Source organism: Mus caroli, chromosome 10 (genome assembly GCF_900094665.2).
Source record: "Mus caroli chromosome 10, CAROLI_EIJ_v1.1, whole genome shotgun sequence".
Taxonomy (NCBI): Eukaryota; Metazoa; Chordata; class Mammalia; order Rodentia; family Muridae; genus Mus; species Mus caroli.
This window is the reverse complement of record NC_034579.1, coordinates 102,661,993-102,683,435: the sequence shown is the minus strand read 5'-3', so window position 1 is coordinate 102,683,435 and position 21,443 is coordinate 102,661,993. Positions and strand designations below refer to the sequence as shown.

The 21,443-nt window shown below is 36.9% G+C and overlaps 1 protein-coding gene across 10 annotated transcripts in view; it reads left to right on the top strand.

The window, feature by feature from the left end:
• Positions 1–21,443, top strand: part of Nav3 (neuron navigator 3) — a 737,122-nt gene that overhangs the window by 710,571 nt on the left and 5,108 nt on the right. For all 10 annotated transcript variants that reach the window (XM_029482745.1, XM_029482744.1, XM_021173799.2 and 7 more), the window contains 9 exons: positions 827–924; positions 2,858–2,953; positions 3,587–3,755; positions 4,994–5,229; positions 12,340–12,494; positions 14,641–14,712; positions 15,293–15,489; positions 16,351–16,469; positions 19,512–19,715. In XM_029482745.1, the coding sequence (XP_029338605.1) occupies positions 827–924; positions 2,858–2,953; positions 3,587–3,755; positions 4,994–5,229; positions 12,340–12,494; positions 14,641–14,712; positions 15,293–15,489; positions 16,351–16,469; positions 19,512–19,715 (1,346 nt within the window). The remainder of the gene's footprint in view (positions 1–826; positions 925–2,857; positions 2,954–3,586; positions 3,756–4,993; positions 5,230–12,339; positions 12,495–14,640; positions 14,713–15,292; positions 15,490–16,350; positions 16,470–19,511; positions 19,716–21,443) is intronic.

Here is a 21,443-nt window from a genome sequence, read left to right as displayed (position 1 = left end):
CAGACACATGCCTCATCTTTATCCACAGAATAATATCTTCATATTAGTATTAGGTATGACTCCATAATATCATCACTGCTAAAGGAAAACAACATGTATGCAGGATGTTTTTTATATCACTCCTCCAAACTGAACATTTATCTTCTATAACATGTTATAAATTTTAACATTTAACTACCTTTAAAATCTGGTGTTATAAATGCAAGTAGGCATTAGCATACTTTAGTAACTATTAGAATATTACTAAAAACAGAATTTTAGTTTTGAAGCTGTTAGTATGCAGGACACAGGAGAACAATGTGTAACGTGTTTCTGTAGGTATGTATAATGTCACTCTTAATACCATGTTTGATATCAGTCCCTTATAATGATAGACATAAAGCAAGGGCTAACAGAACTGTATCTTGTACCCCATGTCTGAAAGGTGTTTCGTTTGATGGCCACTCATATCTCAGCACCTCTGTAGTCTTTAAATGAGGAGCTGGATTGCTTTTCAATTCATTACCATTATAATGGTGCCGAGATGTTACTCAAATGTTATCAAGATCTATCTATAATCAAGTAAAACTCATGTCTTCACTTCAAGGCAATGGCCCAACACTTAGGTAAAGATCTTGGGGTGCATAAATAAAATTCCTAAACTGAAAATATTAGCCTTGCCACATAACTCATTCCTTTGAGAGTTGAGAATTTTTAAACAGATAGGTGAGCATGAGAAACACGCACCACTGCACAATATTTACATGGTAGGAGGGGGAAAAGATGGAAAGAATACAACTCTAACTTAATGTTACTCCACAGTGATTGTTTCTTTTGGATTCCATAGATATTTTGCTAGATGACACTGGTGATGCAACGGGACATAAGGATGGCCGCAGTGTGAAAATTATAGTCTCCATCAGCAAGGGCTACGGTCGAGCCAAGGTATTCCACTAATCTCATATATAATCTCCTTCTCTGTCAGTCAGGAATGAGAACTCTTATCAATTTAGATGTATTGTATACCTGAGAGCTTGTTCTTGTTGATATCCTATTTTTCTGTATTGGTGCCCGTTGAATATATTATATATGACGAAAAGATAGAAACAATAGATAAATACACTGGGCTCTAAAGCTGCTGTGTGATCATTATACAGATGGAAGACTATAAGATAACAAATATTGTAGATGCCAGAGCGACAGTCTACTGAAATCAGAAGAGCAAATCCCATTAATGACACTAGTCTATGTCCTTTTAAAGCATAGTCCTACCCGACCAGGCAACTTCTTTAACTTCTGTATTCAAAAGTTCTCTTCAAATTAATGTTATTTGACTCTGTGTCCCAAACCTCAAAGAACTTTTTAAAATGAATTGTTACATAGTAGCCCAGAATACATATTTGTGTTTTTAATCAAAAATAAAGTCCCAGAGTTTTAGAAGGGAAATACTGCTTCTGAAAATGTTGCTCATCAAGTGTGATGGTAGAGATGACTTTAAAGAGTTATTTTCTACCAGTTCCAGAGGCAGACAAGTCCAAGATCAAGCTTCTAGCTAATTTGGATGCTGGTATAGGCACTGTGATAGTCATCTTCTCGGCTGAATCTATGGTGCCTTTTCTTGGGGGTCTCTGATAGGAAGAGAGAGGCACTTCCACTTTGACGTCCTCACTCTCATAGTCTGTGCTGACCCTGAATGTCTCTGAAAGAATGGGTTCCTCTATATCATTACATTGGAGATTAGGACTTCAACAAATGAATTGGCAGAACATATTTAGCCCCTAATAGTACTAAAATGAATAATATCAAAACCACTTAGCTAAATGGTTGTACACTTTTTCTATATTAAAAATGACTCTTAAGTCATAGTATATCTCTGTAAAATGTGACAATAATTTACACTTTCTGTGTTAAATATTATAGATAAAGAAAATGAGGGTTAAAGTCAGCTGCATGATTTACTTCTGATAATATTTCCTAATGAGGTGGTAGATGTTATATGTTGTAGAATCCATGTATTCTAAATGCTTGGCTTAATTATTATTTTGCTACATTTTAATGGCCACTAGACTTTTAAAACTAGGATTGTTATGTGTTAACTAAATCTACCCACTGGTATCATAATTATTATACCATATAATTACTTCCACCTAACAAAAATTAAAGAATATTACAACTTAATTGCAGCTGACAAAATCTTGAATTTCTCATATACCCAGGGAAAAACCCTCAATTACCTACCCCATAAATAATTTAGATACGAGACAATCATTTCTAGTATTAAGGTCTGCCTCATAATAAGTCCTATAAGTTCTTCTTGTGGGTTCCTAGAAATTTTCTGACAAATTCAAAATCATACTTGTTTTCAAATAGGTAAATATGTTACCCATAGATCATGGATAACCTAGTTGTTATTGATGCATTGATTTTTTAAAAATTCAAATTAAAAATGAAAACACTGTGTGTTTGGTTTATCAAAGATAAAAATCATAAAGTAATAAGACAAAGTTACAGATTTGTTTGACAAGATCCATTCTGTATCCTATATCTTCCTTCTGCATGGGCTCTCGGAGGAGGAATGAGTCAAGGACATCACTATGAAAAGCAAATCTGTCTGATAGCTGTCATCTTCTCTTTCTTCTAAGTAGCTTATGCACCAGGTTACTTTGGCCTACCATGTCATCTGAGCTTTTTTCTTTTTTGTTGTTGTTCGGGTGGTTACATTATTTGTTTGGTTGTCAAACTCATTGGGTTAAATTTTATTTTATGTAAGCCACCACATACTGTCTTAAGCAGTAACTACATTAATACATTTAATTAGGAATTATAGTGATAAAGTAATAAAACTATTGGGCCTTATCTTCATTTTGTTCTCCTTAAGGACCAGAAGTCTCAGGCATATTTGATAGGATCCATTGGTGTTAGTGGAAAAACTAAATGGGATGTCTTAGATGGTGTCATTAGGCGTCTCTTTAAGGTAAGTTTTTGAAAGTAGCTTAACATCAATTTTAATATTTCCCCTTTTGATGCTGTACTTAACTTTCATAGCTTAAATGCATCTGATTCTCCCTACCCCATCTCCATATGGAAACATTTCTTTCCCAGTACTGTTTAATACAACAATTCTTATATAGTCCATCATTTTATTAATTTTAAAAACTGTATTTGTTTTATGTGTCTGGGTGGTCTGCATCTAAGCCTGTCCACTATATGCATGCCTGATATCAGTGGCCAAAAAAATTACATCAGATCCCTTGGACCTTTGAGTTGCAGCTGGTTGTGAGCTGTCATCAGGGTCCTGGGAGTTGCACCCAGGTCTTCTGGAAAAGTAGCAATTGTTCTTAACCATGGAGTCATCTCTCCACCCAAAAAGCCTGTAGCACTGAGTATCCCAGGTTGGTTTCCCATCTAACTAAGAAAAAAGGCCCAACCACAGTTAGCTTCTGAGACTGGAGAAAATCGCACACATTCTGGGTGATATGGCCATAGAGAAAATTGTGACTCAAAATTCTTGTCAGTGTGTGTTATAACCTCATGAATTTATATTTGTTGCAGAGGAGTTGAAGTTCTATTTTGACTTTTTTTCCCCCTTTGGTGTGGACTATTTTAGGAATATGTGTTCCGAATTGATGCATCCTCTAGTCTTGGTCTGAGCTCTGACTGTATTGCTAGCTACTGTATAGGAGATTTAATTAGATCTCACAACCTACAAGTGCCTGAACTGCTACCTTGTGGATACCTGGTTGGAGATAATAATATCATCACTGTGAACCTGAAAGGTAAAATGAAAAACATAACCTTTACCCAGACCCCTCCATTTTATTTGCACTTATAACTTGTTAAAGTTTGCATACATTATAAATTGTATTGACCTGTGTCATAATTTTGGTATGAACCAGACTATTGGGTTGTCTAGATATATAAATTCCTACTAAAACCATTAAAATCCCAATAAATTAATCTTTTCAGTCCTGTAATAAAGTTCTGAAGAGTCACAAGATTTGTACAAGAAAGGTATCTTGGGGAATTTCATCTTCTAGATCGTTTTTTCTATCTCATCTTTATAAGAGAAGCTTTCCATGAAAATTATTGTATTACCTGAACTAACATATTCATCACTATATTTTAGAGATAAAATATGTATATTCAGTAAGCATCCACATTGGAGTAGAGAGTGAAAGTCAGAGATAATACATGCTGCCTCCTGGGTTCTGGCTCTTGTGTTACATTAGTTATAGCTAATGTGACATCTGATGCAGGCTTGCCTCTTTAGTTCCTTGTTTGAATGTGTTCAAGAATGAGAGGGTGTCTGCATAAACTGTGGGATAATAGAGGGATTAGTCAATATTTGATTTTTATGATGAAAGTAATTGGATTAGTAAAAGAAAACAATGTTGCTCTCTTCTTAATCCTTTACCAAACACTGTAATTTATATATATTTTTAAAAAAAGCTCAAAGGGTAATACAGCCATGGTGCTTTTATGACTGACAGAAGCTAATACGTATGGGGAGGAGTGTAAGGATTGTCCTCTTTAATTTTGGCTTTTTGAAAGTGGGTTTCAGCATGTAGTCTCTGCTGGCCATGAACTCATATTGCCTTTCACTAAGCCTTCCTCACTCCTAATGAAGCCATTTTCCCATCTTCATTCTACAGAACGTTACATATCTCACGTTCTTCCATAACACTGTAAATACAGCTCTAAGACAAATTATTTATTTTGATAAATAAATTATTATTTTTTTAAAAAAATCTATTTTTATCTTTCGTTCTTTAAGCAATAATGGGAAATATGCAGCCGACAGTGAAGGAAACAGCTTAGATTTTTCACTGTATCTTCTAATCAATACGTCCTCTTTTCTAATGACATCCAATATGTGCAAGTTAGAAATAGCTACAAAATTATTTTGTAAGAGCTACCTTTTTATGGCTCACGAGGTTTTATTTGGGCTTGGTAATATATTTCAGTTATTCTCCAGAACAATAATGCCTATTATCTCCTTTGTTTCTTCCTTCAGGGGTAGAAGAAAATAGTTTGGACAGTTTTGTTTTTGATACACTGATTCCTAAGCCAATTACCCAAAGGTACTTTAACTTGTTGATGGAGCACCACAGAATTATCCTCTCAGGACCAAGTGGTACGGGAAAGACCTATTTAGCAAACAAACTTGCTGAATATGTCATAACAAAATCTGGAAGGAAAAAGACAGAAGATGCCATTGCTACCTTTAATGTGGACCACAAGTCAAGTAAGGTAAGTCACAGATACTAGGAAAACAACCCTCATTTATCCAGAAGTATCTTTAGCAATCAGGGTTTAAAACAACCCTCATTTATCCAGAAGTATCTTTAGCAATCACGGTTTAAAATGTTGTGCGTTTCACACATGAAAAAAAAAAAAAAACAAAACAAAACATCGATGTTGTTCACTAAAATTATAATCTAGTAGGTGAACAAACTTTGCTTTAACTAATATGCATACAAAGGCTGCTTTTACAGTCACTTACCATGTACTTGGAAAGGCGCTGAGATTATACAGAATTAGATGCTGATTTCCCTTAAACATACTTTTACAAGATGCTAGACAAAAGGGGCAGCTATTATTTATGGTGCTATGGAAACAAGAGAGTTATATGACTCCACAGGCTGAGCCAGGCTCTATAAGAAAACAAGAGTTGGTTTATGCATCAAGAAATGGACATAAATTGACTGGGGCATTGCAGGAATTGGATTGATTTGGGAATCAGCTGTAATAGCTGCAGAAAGTCTGGAAACGCAGCAGTTTGCTTATATCATGTCTTAGAGAACTTCTGCTTGAGAGGTTGGCGACAGTGAAGAATATTGCAGTGGGCCACAGTTCTAATGTGTCTCGATAATCCAACCAGTCTACATTGTCACATGAGGCTAGAAAACCTCCCCAGCACTTTCTATGATACTTACTTGAATAGGAATCAGGTGGTGGCTAATGTGTTCATAACACTGCATTAGTTTTACCACTTGTAGATATTAAAATCTCAGCTACTTCTACCTGAGCGCTCTTGGGAAAGTGCATCTTGTCATAACTATTATGTTGATAGAGTCCTAGTGAGAGAGAGAGAGAGTCATACCATAGTTTCAAAATGGCCTAGTTGAATGATGCCAACTTGACAAGCCTTTCTGTGTGTTGGTCAATTATTGTCACAATATGTAATAAAACAGCCGTGAGAAACTTAGAGTAAGGGAATAATTTATTCTTTCCCATACTTTCTTGAGAGCTCAGTTCATGGTCAGCTGGGCCCACGGGTGAAATGGCAGTGTAGAATATCACAGACACCAGAGGACATAGTGAAATGGAAATGTCCAGCATGGTAACCAGAAATCAGAGAGAAAGAAAAGGGATGTTTTCAGAATAATAGGGGTATGCTTTAAAGGGGTGTCTCAAGGACACTCTTCCATCAGATCCTCATTTGAGTCTCCCACCTGGTGTCAACAGCTCAGCAGATGAATCAGTTGATGGTATTAGCAGTCACTGGATAGAGTCAGTTCCTTGAAGCCTGCCCATTAGCATGTAACTGCCTAATGAGTGAAGCCTTTGAGGAGTCATAGAACATAATATCTGAGATTTGCACATTTGCAGAAGTACCACTACTCGCAAAGCCATTGGGTTCTTCAAATAAAGCAAATGTGTAACTAAATGAACAGACCCATCTCAGTGAGACGGTTCATTAAGTACTGGGGGGTGGGGGGGATTAGGATCTATTACTGAATTCCTTTATACCTTCATTTTGATTTTGAAACTTTAAAGTGAAGAAAATTGTGGGGCTGTGGTAAGAAGTCAAAGAAAATGTGTGTGGGTTTCTTTTTTTGTTTTGTTTTGTTTGGGTTATGACACTAGGCATATATATATATATATATATATATATATATATATATATATATATATATTAGCACACATACTTAAAGTATAATTATTAATTATTAATTATAGCCCTTTGTTCCAGTGAAGATTTTGTGCACAAGTACATACCCTCTCCCCAACAACACACATAAACTTTGTTTCAAAATTATTCCCAAATTGTGCATACAGTACAATGGGGTGTCTTAAACTCAAACATTCAAACACACACAGCCTTTAAATCCTGGATATTTTCTTGGAATTCAGCATTATTCGAATTGTGGTTACCTCACTTTTTATTGCTGCTCTGCTGAGTGACATAGAAACTGAGCTGGAAAACCTGAGTCTTCTCTGAGCTGAAGGAGAAGGAGATGGTTGCTCATTTGTTCCTATCTGCATGTTTAATGTCTCCTGTGATCTTCCTTCTTTATATCTTCACATGAAAGCCTTGTAGTTGCTGCACTTTCCTTTCCAGCCAAAAGATAAAAGAACCCAGAGGTCTCTTGGGTACACCCAGCGCTCTCTTTGGCTTTTCCTCAATGTTGACATGCCAGGAAGTCCACAAAAGTTCTTTGTTTTTGAAAAATAAAACAAAGGTGGGTAGGGGGGAAGTGGTTAGAAAATAAGGAGAAAGGATTCAGAAGAGGAGACGAAAGCATTTTGATGAAGTGCCGGAGTATTTTGTATATGGTTGGAATCAAATTTACCAACTCTAAAATTAAATGGGATGCATTTTGACAATGTAAAATATAGTTGGTCAATATCAGTAATGAAATGTTCTCTTTTGAAAGATCTATGTGTTTATATATAATCTTTTCAGTTTCAATTATTTTTTTAAATAGTACTTGGAGAAGTTTTTAATAATGGTCATTAAATTTCTACTTACCTATTTTAATGCTCTTTTTGCTTTCAGAAGTGCAAAGACATTATGAGATCAGTTCATATTTTCTTACAGCTAAGTGGTCAGGGGTGGGATTTTTCAGGAGTATTTAAGTAGAACGTGATGCTAGGAAGTAGTGATGGGAAGAAACTCTTAAGTAAATGATGGGGCACTAATCTAGAAAACGCAAGATTCAAGTGAAAGATGTTGATTTTTCTCCCTCAGTTTTTTTACGTATGAATGATCTGTCACTCAGGATGCTTGCAGAAGTCGGACAAGAGAATATGGCTTATTATTTTGAAGTTTAAAGCAAATACACAAAATCACTTAGGGAGTTGTTTAGAGGAGAGGTTTTAAGTGGGAGGGTGATGTAAATGAAGAAGGAATATCAAGTGAAGAGTGTGCTATGGGTAGCAATAAGGAATATGGATCTTTCTAAAAGAAACTGCTAATGAGGCATAAAATAATAAGTCTTTTGCTATTAAAAAAATAGAGCCACATAATTGCTGCTTGGTTTTATGCTATGGCATTACAAAGCGGAGGACATGTGGCCAGCAATCAATTACTCAAAAAGAAAATAAATAAACAATATCAAACAATAATCCATCAAAGGGAAAAAAAAGAAAACTGTCTCCTCGTGTTTTTGGGTACCTCTTGATTTTACATTCTGTTCCTCTTCCCACACTTCAAGCCCTCCCTCAAGCTGCCAGCTGGAATATTGTGATTGAGAGCCGAGCACACAAACAATTACACTTTGTGGCATTTGATATAACAGACCCAGAAGGGTGGAAATGGATTTAGAAAAAGAGTATGTGGCCAGCTGAAGCCACTTGGAAGGTTAGGTAAGAAAAGATCAGAAAACTGGCCCGGGCAGATTCCTTTGTAATGTGTCTAGAGTCAAGATCCAAGAAAACCAGGATTCAATCTCCGTAGAGTGGTAGTGCTGCCACAGTCTCATGGTCTAGATGGGGAGTCATCTCAGAGCCAGGTCTATCTGGCTTCAGGCTCTGCTCTCATTTACTTACCTCAGTAATGGCAAACACTTAATACAACTTCATTAGTCCATCCACCTAAGAGTCGTATCCCATAAATTGGACTGAGAATCACAAAGTGCTTTCCAGAGGGCCTGTAAGAATCTCTATTTGTGCTGTGCACTGGTGGCCCAGGTGCTGGTGTGCTCTAGGCAGAGGCAAGTAGATCTCTGTTCTACAGAGAAAGTTCCAGGCCAACCAGGGTTACAGGGAGAAATCCTTTCTTTTTTTTTTTTTTTTTTTTTGGTTTTTCGAGACAGGGTTTCTCTTTATAGCTCTCGCTCACTTTGAGCTTGCTGGCCTCGAACTCAGAAATCCGCCTGCCTCTGCCTCCTGAGTGCTGGGATTAAAGGCGTGCGCCACCACGCCCGGCGAGAAATCCTTTCTTGAAAATAAATAAATAAATAAATAAATAAATAAATAAATAAATAAATAGAAACAAAAACCTGTATTAGCACAGATGAGTGGCCCATGGCTTTGTCCTATTTCCAGCACTGCATTACATACCTTTTAAATGTTCTTCTGGTCTGAATTCTCTTGCTTCCTTGCATATGCTATGCCAATATAAAAAAAAATGTTTTCTAAAAAAACTTGTTCCCATAATTCTGATTTTTTTTCTTCCCTTCCTACTTCTCTAGTCAGATCTTTCTTGGTTAGTTCCATTGCCTGCTCAACTTCACCTAACTGTAAATTAAATATTCCCAGCATTCTCTCTCCCTCTCCCTCTCCCTCTCCCTCTCCCTCTCCCTCTCCCTCTCCCTCTCCCTCTCCCTCTCCCTCTCCCTCTCCCTCTCCCTCTCCCTCTCCCTCTCCCTCTCCCTCTCTCTCTCTGTGTCTGTCTTTCTCTTTCCCCACTGAGCACCATTGGCCATATCCACTCTCCCCAATCAGAGAGTGCTTTTCCAACCTACAGATGTGTTCCAGATCAAATTATATATAGAAATGACAGATGTGGCCCTGAAAGGCATCAGAGGACAATCCTGCTCCATCCACCTCTACCCCATTCACCTTCCTGCCTTCTTAAACTCCCACAACTATTTTGTTTCTCACTTTGTGCCTCACAGCTCCCCTAAAGCCCCCCCTTCATTCTATCTGTTCACATCAGGGGAAATAGAAACTCTCTTCATAATTAAAATCTGACTCAATTATAATTCTCCAGTGGTTTTTGTTGCTTTCTGCACTAAACCCAAAACACGACACTTTTCCTGTTCAGCATGACAGTGTCCCTTGGCTTCAATAATCTCAGGGTTCTCTTGGCTCATCTCCTTTCAGCACGACAAAACCCCAATTCTACATTTCCTTTCTGCGAATGCTGCATATGTCTATGTGGTCAACAGGAGAGGTTGTGTTACCTCACCAATCATTTCAGACTGTAAATTTCCCTTTAAGTTATGTCCCTCTGTGTCTCTTTCACAAAGCTCACACTTAGAACTTGTCTTTGAACAATGTATTCTCCTATTTCTGATGGAACCCGTTCCTGTCTTTCTATGTGAGGAGCTCCTCTTCCATTTCTAAGCATTAAAATATTCCCCAGTCTTTAAAAAGAGATACAGCTATAGTGGCAAGTGCTTCTGCTACTTGAAAATATTCCCCAGAAGCTGTGGGTGATCTTTACATGTTGTAAAAGAAAATATAAAAATAATGTCATTTATGCTCAATTGTAGTTATATATATGTATTGCCAAACCTCTTTGTAGATAATAAATATTTTGAATTCTTTCATTATTATATATTATATTATGTATGTTATGTATGCACAATATATAATACATACACATATGTGTATATAATTATATATAATTAATATATAATATATCATATGTCATTATAATGTATGTATATAATTATATATGTATAGGTATGTACATATATATATACATATATGTATAATTATATAGAATATATACTTATATAATATATAATTATAATTTTATACTATATATCTATAATTATATATGTGTATATAATATATCTATGATATAATTATATAATATGTATATAATTTTATATATGTATATATAATTATATCATATATTGCATATTATCATTTTATGTTTCTAATGACAAATAAATTGCTCTCTCCTACAACAGATGAACAACAAAGGTTTCATGGTCCACACTTTTCAGTGTGATATGTTTCTATTCTGTGTTCATGAATCCAGTTTCTTTTATTTTCTTCCCTTTCCATCATTTCACAGATCATAACCATGCGCTGGTTCCCACTCCTCAAGATCCTTATTATTTTCCCAAATATATCTTGCAGCTGTACTTCCTAACTTTTACTTTTGTTCTTCATATTTTGAACATTTTCCTCCTTACATTCTGTTGTTTAAACCTACGACAGGCTTCTCTTAACCCTCAGTGTGCTGTCTCGTGAGTTTTACTTTCTGTTTGGTATTGTGATGTTCTTATTGACTTGGTTGTGTGCTCATCTACCAGATGTTCTTGGGACAAAAAAACTGGGTCTCTGAATTCCCAGTGCCACTGTGCCTGGCACATGATAAAGGCATGTTGAAATGATGAATAACTTTCCAAACTTACCAGTTGGAGTTTTACTTATTATTCACAATTCATCTCATAGGCCATCTCCCTATAGCTCATGAGAAAACCTGAATGAAGATCACTCAGGGCCTCTGCTGCTCCCTTGCCTTGCTTTATCTACTAGGCTGTTAGTTCTCTAACTTGGTGGATGGAGTGAGGAAACATCCGGCATGCGTGGTGCATGTGTTTACCTGACTGACAGAAATTGGGATCCTGGAATTGTTTTAACCCTGAGCAAGATTTACAAATTGAAAATGGCATTATGAATATGCAAATCATATGGAAATGTTCCAACTGATTAGGATAATTCTAAGAAACCTGATTTTGCCCCTGACCTACCCATCTGCAAGAACCGTCAATCAGAGAACTGGTTATCATATTTAGGTTCAAAGTTATTAGACAAGAATAATGCCTGAAAAATGAAAGGAACCACAAGGAGTGCCATGTGCTGATGTTAAATGGTCCCATGAAAGATGAGAAATGCTTTCTGTGTTTAAAATTGCAGCAGTCACCTGCAAGCTATAAATAAATAATTATCTACTTTTTTTTTTTTATCTGAGCACTGAGGCTATGTGGTTAGATTCAACTCATCTAAATAATTCAAGTCAAAATGTTGGGAGTATATTAGAAACCTTAAAAAATGTCATTTTGGCTTTATTCTCTAACTGAAATAGCTTTGGTAAAAACCTACTTTGTTGAAATATCAAACACAATAAGACACCTTGATACTTGTAGCTGACCATGAGGGATCCTATCCAGAACTCATCTGGCTTTCCTTATGAGGAGGAAGGAAAGGTATCCATGCTTTCAGTTTGGATAGCCTTTTGGCAATAGCCTGCCTTCTTCTCTGCCCCTCTCTTCTCTTAAAATGTGAGCCTCTCCATTTTAGATTTGCTTTGTACATTATTTCCATAAACTCTCCTTATGAATATTAGCAGAAAAAAAGTTGAATGAAGGACACACTATGCTCTTTCTCAAAATGTGAATGCTTGCGTGATCTGGAGATTTATTACCGATGGGTTTGTTCTGTGTCTTTAAGGAACTGCAGCAGTATCTTGCCAACCTGGCTGAACAATGCAGTGCAGACAATAATGGGGTAGAGCTCCCTGTTGTCATAATTCTGGATAATCTTCACCATGTGGGCTCTTTGAGTGATATCTTCAATGGTTTTCTCAATTGTAAATACAACAAATGGTAAGCTCATAAAATAAATGGAATAATCAGGTAGAGAAACAGTGATGTCATTTACTTCTTTATACCTTTTTTATGTTTTAATACTTGTAGTGGATACCATTTGTGTAATAATATCTAGTGATACCCTATATCTCTACAGAATTTGTATGCATGCTTTAGAATATCTATTTATCCACAGCTACGTTTTAAGAAGGATTTTTGCTTTGTTCATTTGGTTGATTTGTTGCTATTTGGGTTTTTGTTATTGTTTAAAGACAGGGTTTCATTATATTAACCAAGTTAGCCTCAATTCCACAAGTGACCCCCTTCCTCTCCCTCCTCACAGCCTTGCTTTGGTCTTCAGGAACTTTTATGAAAGCATTATGCATTTTTTGTGATGATGTTAGTTTCTGTAGACACACTGGATGTCTAGAAAGCCCATATGGATGGTAGGATGCTTTGACTAGGGCATGTAATAACTAGAAGGAGATTTTAAAGCTCTCTATGCTTTTATTCCATCACTATCAAAGTAACAGTTTAACTCTTCTCTAGAGCTGAAGTTAATTCACTCAGATATATCTCCCTCCAATACTGTAGTGCTTTATTATGCAAAGTGAAGGGACACACTAAATCAAGGCATAAAACAGTGTAAAAACCTACATGTGTGTTGAAGAATGATCTCTAGAGAAAAAGATACAGAACACAACAATATAAATGGCACTAACCATATTGTATCGGTGTTTTAAGTAATCAATCATTGCTAGTGACAAGCGACTACCAATTGGTCAGCATAAAATAAAGGTTAAAGGAGGAATCAAAGCATCATGTTTAAGAAGGCTGGGGAGATGGACAGCATCACTTGCTCTTACAGAAGACCTGGGTTTGATTCCCAGTGCCTACAGAATTGTTGCTCCTATTGATCTATCACTCCAGTCCCTGGAGATCTGGCACCCTCTTCTGACCTCCAGGGGCATCAGGCACACATGTGGCACACAGAGCAAAGCACACATGCACACAAAATTAAAAATATCTGTGTTAAAGCAAATCTTTAGATAAACTGAAAATTAACAGGGTTTTGGAATAAACATACCAGTTCTAACATGCTAGCGTACGCTGGATGTAATGGTTCATGCCTTTAATCATAGAACTTTAGAAATGGTCATATTTCTGAGTTCAATGCCAGCCAGGGCTATATAGTGAAGCACTATCTTAAAAAAATTAGAATAGACAAACCATTGTGCTTATTCTGCACATTCCCCTCCTAACCTTTCCCCCACCCCCGTTGTGTTAATTGATTAACACTACTCTAATCACTTGGCAGAGGCAGCTGTGCATCCCTTGCTACCTGCCCCAATGTTCTGAGTTCCTGAATGAAAGACACACACGGACACACACACACACACACACCCTTCTACTTTAATATGCCTTAATCAGGTCAATGGCTGAACCACTTCTAAGCATCCAAATGCCTAATGCCTCCCCTCCATCACTCCTGATATTACTTACTAAAATCTATATTCCATGTTTGCTGCCCTAGACCCGATTGGTGTGGGGCGGGAAGCTGGGGCTACCCTTTCCCAGCTCTTACGTGATTGGTGTGCTCCCTCTTCTGCACTTCTTAGGCCTAGACCTGATGCTTTGTCTGGCATGGTGGTTCTAATTCCTTTCTCTCCTGGTCCCCTTGCACTGGAATCCTAAAATCCCGCTTCCTCTGTCTCTTTGCCCAGCGATTGGTTGCCGGTCGCTGGCAACTTTATTAATCAATTTTGGGAACCCAATTAACATGATTCAAGTGTTAGAACAAATCCACAACATCTCTATCTATCTGTCTGTCTGTCCATCCATTATCTGTCTGTCTGTCTATCTATCTATCTATCATTCATCTATCTATCTATCTATCTATCTATCTATCTATCTATCTATCTATCTATCTACACGAAGGTTCCCATAGGGAGAGAAAGAAGTCACTTTGCCTCAGTGTTAGATTTCAAGTTAGAATCCCCAGCAGACACTTTGTTTCTATTATTTTGTCACTTTCCAATTTAACATTATGAAATTTTCCTCTTTAAGGAGAATAGTGTGTATTTTTCTTAATTGTTTTTCTGAAACGCATTTAATCGCTTTTCCCTCTAGAACATCTTAATACTCCATTCTCCATTTTTCCTAGTCCTTATATTATTGGAACCATGAATCAGGGAGTCTCTTCATCACCAAATTTAGAACTACATCACAATTTCAGGTAAGGACTTGAAAGATTGTGTGTGTGTGTGTGTGTGTGTGTGTGTGTGTGTTTGTGTGTGCATGCACACACTCTTCTGAGCACCTGTTCTACTTTCTCTCTAATCATAAAGGTGTCTTGAAGGCTATTTTTCCATTCCTCTCCTGAGAATCCTGCCCACAGTGATTCGCTTCCCCTGGCACTCGGTTTAAGCAGACGTTCTGGGATCTTTAACCTGTAATCACAAGTGTTTCTTTTCCTGCTTACTACTTTCGTGGATAAGCTAGAGCGCTCTTCTGACTGAAGACTGTGAAGAGAGCTCCTATTTCAGGGTCTAGGATTCTGCTACATAAGCTCCCTCAGCATGTGTGTACCTCCTCACTCTCAGGAACATAAGCCTCTCGGAAGCTCTCAAGTAAAACTCACTGTATTATAACTCTAATGGTAATAAATTTGCTAAATGTTTGCAGCATCAAACTGTGGCCACTAATTAACAAGGGAACATCAGTGATTTTTCGTGCAATGGAAGTTACTAAGGAAATAAAGTTTAAGTTTTACCAAAAAAAAAAATTAACTTAATTTTTCTTTTCTTTATTTGTAGGTGGGTATTATGTGCAAACCACACAGAACCCGTGAAAGGCTTTTTAGGCAGGTATCTTCGAAGGAAACTGATAGAGATGGAAATTGAAAGGAATATACGTAATAACGACCTGGTCAAAATTATCGACTGGATTCCTAAGACATGGCACCATCTCAATAGCTTCCTGGAAACACACAGTTCTTCTGATGTCACCATTGGTGAGCTTCAAACTTACAATTGTCCATTCTGCAGACACAGAGCATACTGGGTAAATGTAATAGATTGGGAGATAAAACCACAAGGATAGCTAGTCCTTTCAAAGATTCCAACGATTAAGAGATTCTTTTCTAAAACTGTCTTCTTCTAAGTGTTCTGTCTGCAATTATTTCATTGTTTCTGACAATTATGGGTAGTGAAATTAAGTTTGCAATGGGAACGTATCTAAAGACCACATTGCTAGCCAAAAGGCAAAAGTACACAGAGTAAAAATTTTTTATTCTAAAAGAAAAAGAAACCACATATTTTATCTATTAGCCCATTCACCTGTGACTGTGAGGGAATGAACTTTTTATGAACAATTTTTGTATTTCACTTTTTTTTTCAAGATAAGACCAAGTTAATTTCTTTGTGGGCACAATGCAGTTTGTTTTTCTATTCCTGCTTAAGGTTCATGTGTAGAAGGGCATTTCGTGGTGCCATAAAATCACCAAAAGGTCCTTAGCTGCAGGCAGGAATTCTGTCCTCAGCTCAGAGATCTGTACTGATTCCATGTTATTCTGCAAATAACTGCTTTTTGCCATGAACCATTCATCTAGCTCTAACAGAACTCTGCACAGTTTATAAATCAGGCCTGGATTAGACACTTCTCTATTTCTCATGAATCCCTGTTATGCCTTAGATTAATATTTCATTGTTAAGAAAAAAGACAGTCCTGGAGGCCCTCTTCCATAAATATGTATTCATGATGTCTGAGCTAATCAAGCTAGGAATTTTCTAGGAATATGTGTGTTATAGTTCTCCAAAATGAGTCTAAGCATGTGCTTATATTGGTAAACATTGTGCCGATTGTGTCTTCTCAGGTCCTCGGCTCTTCCTTCCTTGCCCCATGGATGTGGAAGGATCTAGGGTGTGGTTCATGGATCTGTGGAATTATTCCTTGGTACCTTATGTTCTGGAGGCAGTGAGGGAAGGCCTGCAGGTAGAGTGCTTGATTTGTATTATTGTGAAGAGAAAGGAAGCCAATAAATAAATAAATAAATAAATAAATATAGAAAGAAGGAAAGAGAAAGAAAACCAAATTATTTTAAGAAGTAAAACCATTTTTTTATTTATCTATTTGCTTGCTTGTTTGGCTATTTACGTAGAAAATTAAAGTAGGTAGCAAGAAACACTCAGCAGTATGTCTGTTATGACGAATGTGCATGTGCAGTAGTTCGTCTGTTAGAACAAGGCTGCTACTGTCTGTGTCTGTGCAAAATGGAGTTCTTCCTACCCTATGCATTGAAGGCTAAGATTGTTGCAATGGGGGTTTAAAAATGTTCTTCGTAAACAGATATGTAATTACTTACTTATACGTCTTAGGGCACAGACTATGAAAATGACACAGCTTTAGTTCTTCATAACATTTTGCATTTCACGAATGTTTAAAAACCAATGTGCTGTGTATAGTATAAGGTGGTCTTTCAAACTTCATTTGTTCAAAGAATTCATATTATCATTTATGAAAACACATTTATAGTAGAGAAATCATATTTTTAAATTTATATTTTGGTAAATTATTTGCTCTCCAGATATAGTTTTCATATTAATAAGCTATTATCCTCAGCTTTATATGTCAAGTCTTATTTCATATTTGCTTGCTAACAAATAAAAAGCAACAGAAGCCTTAGAGGCTTCAAAGCGGTGATTATAAACGGCACAATTTCCTTAGATTTTTTTTTTTTTTTAGTTTGGGAGATAAATGGACTGTTTATATTAAAGTAAATAATACTTGCAAATCTCTTCCTTGATCATTATAATTGTGTAAAGCTTCCATCTGAGTGAGTGATTATCATTTAAAAACCATAATCTCTCAAACAAAAGTTCTATATGCCTCTAGCTTCTTGCTTTGGCTCATGATGCTTGGTAGTAGATTAGAGTGAAAACCGAATCAGTTACCCTATAGGTGTAGAAGATCAAGTAGTGACCCAGCCTAAGAAAGGTGAGGGTGTGGGGGAGAACCCTCTTCTTGGATGATGTTCAGTCCTTAGTGAAGTTGAAATTTTTACTCTGTGAAAGACTTTAGATAGTAGGAAACTTGGAGAACTCCAGCTATGACCTCTAAAGCAGAAAAGGTCATATACTGTGCCCTTGCATCTACTAATGTCAAAGGACCTTGACCTAAAAGTGCAGAAATGAACCTGAGTCTCTCCGTTTGGAGGAATGGAAAGAGAAAGTCATTTTTGGATGAAGGCTAGTGCCTGCTGAGAAACCATATGGGGGAATGCTCTCTGCCACATGATCTGTTTGGAAAGGATGCGGCTGACACATTGAGTTATTCTCCTGGTGATTCCATCTTTCTTGAAATGTTAGCGATTAAATCAGCTCTTCTTGGGTGTTCAGATTTATCCTATTATAATATTTACTTTCTGTGACCTGGATGCTTGCTGTCCTAGCTGATTATGAAAGACTGGCTCTGGTTGTTTATACACACTCAAGTTCTTTTTAGGTCAATTCTAGTCTCCAAATTAATAATAATAATAATAATAAATAATAATAATCAACTGTCTTGTTTTTTATTTACCTATTTTTTTATTCTATGTGTATGAGCACATTGCCAGAATTTATGTATGTGCAACACATACATGCCTTGTGCCCTTAGAGACTAGAAAAAAAGTGTCAGTTACCCTGGACCTGGAGTTCAGAAAGGCTGTAAGCTGCCACCCAAGTGACAGGCATTGAATCTGGCTCCTTTGGAAAAGTAGCCAGTGCTCTTAACTGCCGAGTCATCCATCCTTCCATCCCCTAATCACAAAGTTCTATGAATAATTAGCTGTACACATATCTGTATTCTGTACCCTCTATTAAGCAGTTTTCAGCTGAGACAAAGCTTACTACTCCAAGATGAGAGCTATTTAAATAAAACTAAACAAAACTAAACAAACAAAGGAGCCCGATGAACAACGAATAAGCTTCAGATGTCTGCCTCTGTCCCCTCTTCCAAAAGGCATCTTGGGGCCTAGATAATTTCGTATTGTCACAGATTCAAACTTTAATATGATTTCCAGAGAAACCTAAAAGTATTGCGTGGGTTGGTACTCACAATGCCTATGTTTTTCTTCCACCTCACTGAGAACATCATCATCACTGGACACACCATGCACCACCCTCTGAGGTGGTGACACTAAACTCTGGATACCCAGAATGGTCCTGGGTGGTCCAACACAGGTCACAAGGGTAAAGAAAGGACACTTTCCTCTTCCTAGGTGTGGCATTTTTTTTCCCACGTTCTCCTGGCCTGATGCCTTCTTTATGAAAATCTCGCCAGTCTGTGTCCCCTCGGCAGTTTGATGTCAGTGTTGTTCCTAACTTAGAAAGTCCTGGGTCCACCTGCTCCCCTGCATTCTCCAGATATTGCTTTGTACAGTCTCTTACATTTCTTTTTTAATAGGTTCATTGTTTTCCCATAGATTCTTACAGAATGCATATTTGGGTTTCCATTTTTACCCCTTTTTTCTCGGTGTTCTTATTTATAAACATATAAAATGTCTCTCAACAGGAAGCAATGGAATTATGAGGTTATTAGAGGGAAATGGTTATCACCATACCCGAATGAGAAAAACCTTTCTTTCTTTCATTCATCATCCTTCCAAAGTACAGTTTGGTACAGAACTCCCTTTACTGTAAGAAACAGATTCTGTATTTCAGACCTTTCCAAAATTTAGCTTTTGTTTATCAACCTTGAGATGTTTGGGTTTTTTTTTCACCTGCATTTGCAAAGCTATTCATAAAATCAAATATGTGCACTGATGTCTTTATTGCCTTATAATACACCTCCTTCATGCTTCCCTCCACATCAGGTGCTCCCTTCTATTTTGCAAAAATTTTAAGTATCAAGTGAGCCGCATAGATGGACATATTTAACCCATGGATAATTCTCTTGACACATATGCAGGAACTGAATGTGAAAATAGCTACCTGATTAGCATTCGCTTCGTATTTTTTACCTAAGAAATGTTCTTTGTTTGTGGTGAACCTTTAGATGTATGGGAAACGTGCACCGTGGGAAGATCCCTCCAAGTGGGTCCTTGACACGTACCCATGGAGTTCTGCATCCTTGCCTCAGGAAGGCCCAGCTTTACTGCAGTTGAGGCCAGAAGATGTTGGCTACGAAGCCTGCACATCTACAAAGGAAGCTACAACGTCAAAGCACATTCCCCAGACTGATACAGAAGGGGACCCCTTGGTAAGGATGTCTGATCATTCTTCTCTAGCTAAGCCACTGTAGTAATTTTTAAGACTGTAAATGTGTAGTCATTAGTACTAGCTAATATATCAAAGGCCAGCTACTATAGGGAATATATGGAACCAGCCTGATACAAGTAATCATTTAAACTGTTACCTTTAGTGCAGTTTCCCTGGTTGAAATTTTTCAAAACAACAACAACAGCAAAACTGTTTATCTAAAATAAAAAAGTAAGAAACCTGAAACTGGGACAAATTCCATGAGTATAATTTTTCTCTGATTATACATTAAATTGTGTCAATATTTAAATAATCAGTATATTAAATATTACCACTAGGTATTGAAGAGAAAACTATAGTTTGTTCATAAATAAAAATATAATCAAATGTATACAGAACAAAAACTGTGTTTTATATAGATAGAGATAGGTAGATATCTACTAGCCTAATTAAATACAGTCTTCTGTTGCTTTCAGTTTGGAAAAAAAAGGCTTTTGTTTTTAAGATTTATTTATTTTTATATGCAATATCGTTTTACCTGCATTTATGCCTGTGTGAGGGTTTCAGATCTCCTAAATCCAGTGTTACAGTTTGTGAGCTGCCATGTGGGTGCTGGGAATTGAACCCAGGTCCTCTAGAAGAGCAGTCAACACCATTAACCATTGAGCCATCTCTGTGACAATAGGAATGGGGTTACCTTTACCACTTTTTTATTATACTAGTTTATATAATTTTAATTTTAGAAACAATACAATAATTTAGGTAAGTGTATAGAACTCTAAGATATGAAAATATTAAGTACATAATGTAATTAGTAATACAATTATTTTTAGTATATCTTTTTAGTATAGCTCTACTCTTATAGCATTTTACTAGCGAGAGCCTCAAGAGGAATTCATTGTCCTGTTTGCTCAGTGCTAGAAGGCATCACCAAATACTAAACCTAGGTTCCGATGTATTCTGTTGGGAACACATATACGCCTTCTCTGTCTTTGTTTTTATATATTTTCATAATCACCATTGGAAAGCAAAAAAAAAAAAAAAAAGTATTGCAGTTAATCTAAATAAGAGATCCTAGTAAGAAAATTACTATTGTCAGGAGCGTGTTTTTGAATCTTAACAGGGATTTTATGTTCTGGTATACTGAACATTATTTTTAAAAATGCAGTGGGCAATCACCATCGCAACGCTAAATCTTGGCACATGCATATTGAGTGCCAAGGTCCAGGGATCAGAGTGGGGATCACTTATAGTCTTATAAGGACATCGTCCAGTAGTGGTGTGTGTGCCTGCATAAACTGCCTAAGATGTATGGCATGGTGGGCACAGCTATGTGTCTGGTAAGGGACCTCACAGATGGTGCGGTTAATCTGGATGTTGAAGCAGGCATTGGCAGTTTTCATGTGGTTGAATGTGGAGCCTCTAACATTGAGTGAATATCACATAGGACACTGCCAAACTGTACAGTGAAAATTAAGAGTTAGAGGTCAAATATCCATTAGTTTGAAGAATTAAAATGATAGACTTACCCAAGTGTTAGATCACTTTGAGCCATTTTATTTTTATGGGTAGTCAAAACTTTATCACACAGACCGTGGACAGCCAGTGGGTATTTTTTTTTCCAATTTTTATTAGGTATTTTCTTCATTTACATTTCAAAGGCTATCCCAAAAGTCACCTAGGACCCGCCCCACTCCCCTACCCACCCACTCCCACTTCTTGGTCCTGG